Source organism: Perca flavescens, chromosome 19 (genome assembly GCF_004354835.1).
Source record: "Perca flavescens isolate YP-PL-M2 chromosome 19, PFLA_1.0, whole genome shotgun sequence".
Lineage (NCBI taxonomy): Eukaryota > Metazoa > Chordata > Actinopteri > Perciformes > Percidae > Perca > Perca flavescens.
Window position 1 is genome coordinate 8626633 of NC_041349.1, and position 7368 is coordinate 8634000.

Below are 7368 nucleotides of genomic sequence, written 5' to 3' on the forward strand. Positions count from 1 at the left end.
GTGCAATATGTAATATTGTGTGTAATACTGGCAGCTAGCAGTTAAAATAGTTACTGCACTACCAATTCAAAATACTGGAGAGTCGTTTCCCCCGCCCCCTCCTGCCCAGACTCGAAGTTCACGGAGGTTGCCAGGCTGAGACTGCAGCATTCACAACAATGTTGCTAGACGCTAGTCTCACATAGCCAGACATTACTCCACAGCACAGCAGAGTAGCTAACGGTAGATGCTAGTCTCACATAGCCAGACATTACTCCACAGCACAGCGGAGTAGCTAACGGTAGATGCTAGTCTCACATAGCCAGACATTACTCCACAGCACAGCGGAGTAGCTAACGGTAGATGCTAGTCTCACATAGCCAGATGTTACTCCACAGCACAGCGGAGTAGCTAACGTTAGATGCTGGCTATATTGACAGTCATAAAAGCCCGTGCTCACGTGGAGCTCTGTAACCAACTGACAGACACACTTTTTCGGCTTAAAATTACAGTATGAACCACTAAAAACACAACAACCTCACTGTCCTCTCCACACGCCAGTCAGGCACACTTCCTCGGCTTAGAATTACAGTACGAAACGCTAAAAATACCACTAACTTGCCAACGGAACACACTTCATTGGCTTAGAATGACGGCAACAATCGCTAAACCCACTGCAAACTCACAGTCCTCTCTTTCCGATTTACAGCCCCCCTCTCGTGGCTTAAAATAACTCACCGTTGTCGGCTCCAGCCGCTGAAGAGGCTACACGCTGTAAACAACCATGGGCTGCATGCCTGGTCCTCCCGGTAACGTTAACAGTTAGCAGGGTTAGCATGGCGGCATTAGCCAGGACCAGTCGGGATCACTTTACTGGCTATGTCTCAATTGTTTTTGCGAGTAACCAACTCGGGTACTCTAGCTATATAATTCAATGTGAGTACACAAATGTTGAAATGACAAAAAATGCCCGTCCCTAGTAGCTGTGATAAATTACCCTGAAGCTAATGCTTACCTGTTCAGGAGAAAATAAGCCAACTCTGCGTCCTTTTGGGCTCTAAGCTGTCTCCATCTTTCAAATACATCTCCAATATTTACCAGGGGGTTGTTACGTCTCTGGTCACGCAACTGTTAGAAACATGCTGTTTTCTTTTTTTATGTCATGTAGAATCTATCTCCGTTGATTCTGTTCAGTTTTTTGCTGCTTTCATGGCTGTACTACCGTTACAGCTGTAGCGTGCTGGGTTTACGTTTTTACAGGTATATCTGGCAACCCGGCCTGCCTGTCAAACTGGGCCGTTGATAACAACACACAGATCAAAACATAAACATAAATTCCGTCACGGAATGTAAATTTCAAAAAGAAAAAATACTGAAATTAGCATTTTTGTCAGAAAAGATAGTGTTTCAGTTTAACATGTTTCCTTAATATCTGATGAGGCATTGGTGTCATTTTTGGATTTATTACAGTACAAATATTACATATTGGACCTTTAACGTAGATTGGTTGTGTGGAGGATGAGCTAATCATTGCATTTCTGTGTTTCAGAGAGCCAGAGACGTCTGACCCCGATTGGCAGCCGGAGGCAAAGAAGCCCAGGAGGACCCCAAAGTCTCCTGTTGTGGAAGAAGAAGAAGAGGAAGAAGAGGATGAAGAGGAGGAGCTAGAACTCCAACTCTCTACCTCCACATGGCCTGCAAGACGGGGGAGGGGGAGAGAAAGGGGGAGGGCAGGAGGAAGAGAGCAGAGTTCTGCACCTGAAGGTGCGTGGCAAGGCACTGATGTGGATGACATCACTCCTGAACAGCCGTCCTTCCGCCCGGCACGCACACCCGGTGGCCAGCTCGCGGGTGGTTCCCAATACTCAGTTTTACAATTATTTCAGTTATTCATGTCGAATCGCATACTTCAGACCATCTTGAATAATTCAAACAAGTTTGGAGAAAGTGACCATCCAGAAACCTTTCAGAGGCTCACTATGCCAGACATGATGTCCTACTTGGCCATGATTATCTACATGGGAATAATCGATACCCCGAACATCACTGACTACTGGAGGAGGTCCGAGCTGTACACCTTCTCCTTCCCGTCAAGTGTGATGTCCGGGCGCAGGTTCAAGGCCGTCTCGCGCGCCATTCACCTCAGCGACCCCGCCGACGACCTCAAGAGAGGCACCGCCGGCTACGACAGGCTTTGCAAAATCAAGCCGATGTACGACGAGGTCAGGCAGGCGTGCATGGCGAATTACCATCCCCACCAGTGCATCGCCATCGACGAGAGGATGGTCGCATCCAAAGCCCGCAATGGAGTCCGCCAGTACATGAAGAACAAGCCCGTGCAGTGGGGCTACAAGCTGTTTGTGCTGGCGGATTCCGCCAACGGTTACACCTGGGACTTCTTTGTGTACAAAGGGAAAATGTCGCGGATCGTGAAGGGGCTCAGTTACGACACGGTAATGCGGCTCGTAAACACGCAGGTGATGGGTACCGGGTATAAGTTATTCGTGGATAACTTTTACACCAGCCCGGATCTCTTTCGAGACCTGCTGGCAAGGAAGATCTGGGCCTGCGGTACCATTCGCCAACATCAGATCGGGTTCCCCAAAAACAGGCCGGGTGGGCTTGAGAGGCAGGCTCCCCGGGGCTCCATCCGCTGGATCCGCGAGGGGCCCGTGGTGTTCGTTCAGTGGAAGGACACCAGAGATGTCCTGATATGCTCCACGATCCACGCGGCCCACGGAGAGGACACGACCCAGAGGAGGATCAAGGGGGCAGGTGGGCAGTGGTCTGTGCAGGACGTCCCCATCCCACCAGCCATGATGGACTACAACAAGTATGTACACTGTTTTCATCATTTCAGCCCTTTGAACTGAATTTTGACATGGTGTCAATGCAGGGGGCGTCTAACGTCGGACCAAAAAGATGCTAGAATGAATAGCTGTGGATATGAGTTTAGATATCGTAATATCGTGATATGACATAATAGTTGTCTTTTCCTGGTTTTAAAGGCTGCATTACCGTAGAGTGATGTAATGTTCTGAACCTACCAGACTGTTCTAGCTGTTCTATTATTGGCCTTTTCCCCACTTAGACATTATGTCTACATTACTGATGATTATTTATCTAAAATGTAAGTGTGAAGATATTTTGTTAAAGCACTGATTTTCAACCCTAGAATATAGCCACAATATCGATATCGAGGTATTTGGTCAAGAATATTGTGATATCTGATTTACTCCATATTGCCCAGCCCTACTTCGACTTTAATTTTGACATAAAGTCAATGCAGGGGCGTCAGACTGGGGAGAAAAAAGGGGACTGAGTACCCAGGGCCCTCATGTGAGGAGGGCCTAAAAAAGATGCTAGAATGAATAGCTGTGGATGCGGTGAGGGGTCCATAGTAAATGCCTTTTACACAGGGCCTAGAGTTTAGTGCTACGCCCCTGTGTCAATGCATCAATATCAGTGTAATGTAATGGCTATGTTTCCTTTTCCTATATTTGTGTCTCTACCCAGGAACATGTGTGGCGCGGACCTGTCCGATGCCCTGATTGGCTACTACACCATCCTACACAAGACCAAGAAGTGGTACCGGTCTTTCCTGTTCCACTTCATAGATATCGCCATCGTCAACGCCTACATCCTGTATAAGGAGATGGCCGTTGCGAGGAAGGAGAAGGTGATGTCACAGAAGGCCTTTCGCGAGACCCTGGTGACGGAGCTGAAAGCGGTTGGGTCTACCACCACTGCCCCTTCACAGCCACCCCCTCCCACTCCCCCAGGCGCCTCACACAAACCGGTACATTTTTGCCCGGACGGCACGGCAGGTCGGAGGAGGTGTGTCCACTGCCACAAGAGGACCACGGTGAAGTGCTCCTCCTGTAATAAGAGTCTGTGTTTCACCGTAAACAGGGACTGTTACAACACATGGCACACCCTGAACAATTTATAATGACTCATTTCTGTGCATTTATATAAATAGTTTTTTCAAGTTTTTCATGTGAAGTGTTTTTTTGTCATTCATCCGTGTGTTTCCATCATTTGGACCATCAGCTGTTGGGTTTCTCAACATGTGGTGGAAGTTTTCCTTGAAGCAGCAGCGTTAGTGATATTCATGACAAAATCAAAACGAATAACAACCGTTTGAGAATTAAACCAAAGTTTGGTCTTTGAATATTTATTTACATTTGCAAATGGAGAAAACAGTTTCAAAAGGTACACGCAGCACAACTGAAAATGTCTTTCTAACCTAAAGTCTAAACATCCAAACATCATATAGTGAAGAAACTGTTAAGCCACCCCTCTAAATGTATCTTTTAGTATGGCCATAGTTGAAAAGAGACATTAACAGTCACACCATTGTCTCACCTTCCCCTCTGCTCCTGTTCTTTTCAAGAGCCTAAACAACAGTAAACAGTCATCGGCCTTCTCCACTTCTATCTAAACAAAAAGTCAACAACGTGAGAAGGTTCAGGCTAGTAGAACTAAATAACTCTCTAGGCTATAGTTCACTGTTGCCAACTATTTCACTTGGAGCCTTTTGAATCTACACATGAAGAAGCTAAATCTTGTGGCGTTATAAAACAAATCAAACCAATGGTTAAAATAAAATTTGCCACCACAGCACTCGGCTAAGCAGCCATTATCTTCACCGCGTCACGTGACTCAGAGTTCAACTTTTTTAAACTCATCCGCATGACCAACAGACACAATTTTGTTTCCCAGCCGTGTCTACTGTGCCCATGCGAAGGCACCGTTGACCCGGCAACAAGCGATCCACCGCCGTGATCCACCAAACCCTGAAGTATCCTCGTTGAGGCCAAATCTTGCTCCGTAGTGGGGGCCTCTGGTCACACAGCGTCGTTACAACAACAGAACCACAAAAAGCCAGTGTGTGAACGGTGTATTTCCCTCCCAGTCCCCCCCAGCTGGTGGAGGAGAACCATCTGATACAGAGAATAACTGGTTGTCTTTCATCGTGGGTCGGTTAAAGGTCCGGTTAAAGGTCCGGTGAAATGCCGCGGCTGTCATCTCCCGACTGAACGTTGGCCCAGACGTAGTAGTGAAGGTAGTGCTGGTGCGGTCTCTTAAATTAATAAGTCAGCTTGGGGTTGATGCCTTAGTTTGAGTAAATATGCGCTGAGTCCAACACTCAGAATCAGGATGATGCAGCCAAACACACCGAGGATCGGTACGCTCAGGTACAGACGCCCACCTGATGGAAAAAAACAAACAAACATAAGCTACAGTAGCTGGAATATCTCACACACACATTTATACATATAAGCATAAAGGGGATGGGGAATGGGATTCCCGTATGTTAACTTTTTTAACCCTTCTATTGTCGTAGGTTCAAATTTGACCCATTTTTATATCAGAATGAGGAGTTTCTTTGAACCAAATTGCCCCAAAATAAGCTGAATGTGTTGATGTACGTTGTGTGGAAGCTCTGCCACATTCTTAGCAGGTAAAATTAATGATTACTTTCAGTGAATTGTGGGTGTTTTTTTTGGGTGTTTTTTGTTTTTTTTTCATTTGAAATAAAATTGTGATAGATAGATAGAGTGAGGAAAATAAGTATTTGAACACCCTGCTATTTTGCAAGTTCTCCCACTTGGAAATCATGGAGGGGCCTGAAATTGTCGTCGTAGGTGCATGTCCACTGTGAGAGACATAATCTAAAAAAAAAAAAATCCAGAAATCACAATATATAATTTTTTAACTATTTGTATGATACAGCTGCAAATAAGTATTTGAACACCTGTCTATCAGCTAGAATTCTGACCCTCAAAGACCTGTTAGTCTGCCTTTAAAATGTCCACCTCCACTCCATTTATTATCTTAAATTAGATGCACCTGTTTGAGGTTGTTAGCTGCATAAAGACCTGTCCATCCCATACAATCAGTAAGAATCCAACTACTAACATGGCCAAGACCAAAGAGCTGTCCAAAGACACTAGAGACAAAATTGTACACCTCCACAAGGCTGGAAAGGGCTACGGGGAAATTGCCAAGCAGCTTGGTGAAAAAAGGTCCACTGTTGGAGCAATCATTAGAAAATGGAAGAAGCTAAACATGACTGTCAATCTCCCTCGGACTGGGGCTCCATGCAAGATCTCACCTCGTGGGGTCTCAATGATCCTAAGAAAGGTGAGAAATCAGCCCAGAACTACACGGGAGGAGCTGGTCAAAGACCTGAAAAGAGCTGGGACCACCGTTTCCGAGGTTACTGTTGGTAATACACTAAGACGTCATGGTTTGAAATCATGCATGGCACGGAAGGTTCCCCTGCTTAAACCAGCACATGTCCAGGCCCGTCTTAAGTTTGCCAATGACCATATGGATGATCCAGAGGAGTTATGGGAGAAAGTCATGTGGTCAGATGAGACCAAAATAGAACTTTTTGGTCATAATTCCACTAACCGTGTTTGGAGGAAGAAGAATGACGAGTACCATCCCGAGAACACCATCCCTACTGTGAAGCATGGGGGTGGTAGCATCATGCTTTGGGGGTGTTTCTCTGCACATGGGACAGGGCGACTGCACTGTATTAAGGAGAGGATGACCGGGGCCATGTATTGCGAGATTTTGGGGAACAACCTCCTTCCCTCAGTTAGAGCATTGAAGAAGGGTCGAGGCTGGGTCTTCCAACATGACAATGACCCGAAGCACACAGCCAGGATAACCAAGGAGTGGCTCTGTAAGAAGCATATCAAGGTTCTGGCGTGGCCTAGCCAATCTCCAGACCTAAACCCAATAGAGAATCTTTGGAGGGAGCTCAAACTCCGTGTTTCTCAGCAACAGCCCAGAAACCTGACTGACCTAGAGAAGATCTGTGTGGAGGAGTGTGCCAAAAACCCTCCTGCAGTGTGTGCAAACCTGGTGAAAAACTACAGGAAACGTTTGACCTCTGTACTTGCAAACAAAGGCTACTGTACCAAATATTAACATTGATTTTCTCAGGTGTTCAAATACTTATTTGCAGCTGTATCATACAAATAAATAGTTAAAAAAAAATCATACATTGTGATTTTTTTTCTTTTAGATTATGTCTCTCACAGTGGACATGCACCTACAATGACAAGTTCAGACCCCTCCATGATTTCTAAGTGGGAGAACTTGCAAAATAGCAGGGTGTTCAAATACTTATTTTCTCCTATATATATATATATATATATATATAAATATAAAAGCTCATATCTCTTACTATGGGCCAACAGTTAACAAACGATTAGACATATATTTAAATACACTCTGTAAATGGTGCCCTGCTGGTAGGTTTTACAACTTGACCTACTTTCACTTAAGTACGGTGCAGTAAAATCAATCAGATGTCCGTGTGATCTGCGTAGCGACAGTACAGTGGGACGTTTGCCTTCAACAGAGCAA

At 45.5% G+C, this 7368-nt stretch overlaps 2 protein-coding genes across 2 annotated transcripts in view; both read left to right on the forward strand.

Annotated features, from left to right (window-relative positions):
• The first annotated feature begins 1724 nt into the window (after positions 1–1724).
• Positions 1725–3992, forward strand: LOC114545932 (piggyBac transposable element-derived protein 4). The gene is made up of 2 exons (XM_028564555.1): positions 1725–2812; positions 3496–3992. The coding sequence occupies exons 1-2, from the start codon at positions 1872–1874 to the stop codon at positions 3929–3931; spliced, it is 1377 nt and encodes a 458-aa protein (XP_028420356.1). The 5' UTR covers positions 1725–1871; the 3' UTR covers positions 3932–3992.
• Positions 3993–5142: 1150 nt separating this feature from the next.
• The window catches only part of LOC114546208 (F-box/WD repeat-containing protein 7), a 12694-nt gene continuing 10468 nt past the window's right edge, over positions 5143–7368 (forward strand). Inside the window, exon 1 of the mRNA XM_028564897.1 lies at positions 5143–5180. Coding sequence (XP_028420698.1) covers positions 5143–5180 — 38 coding nt within the window. The remainder of the gene's footprint in view (positions 5181–7368) is intronic.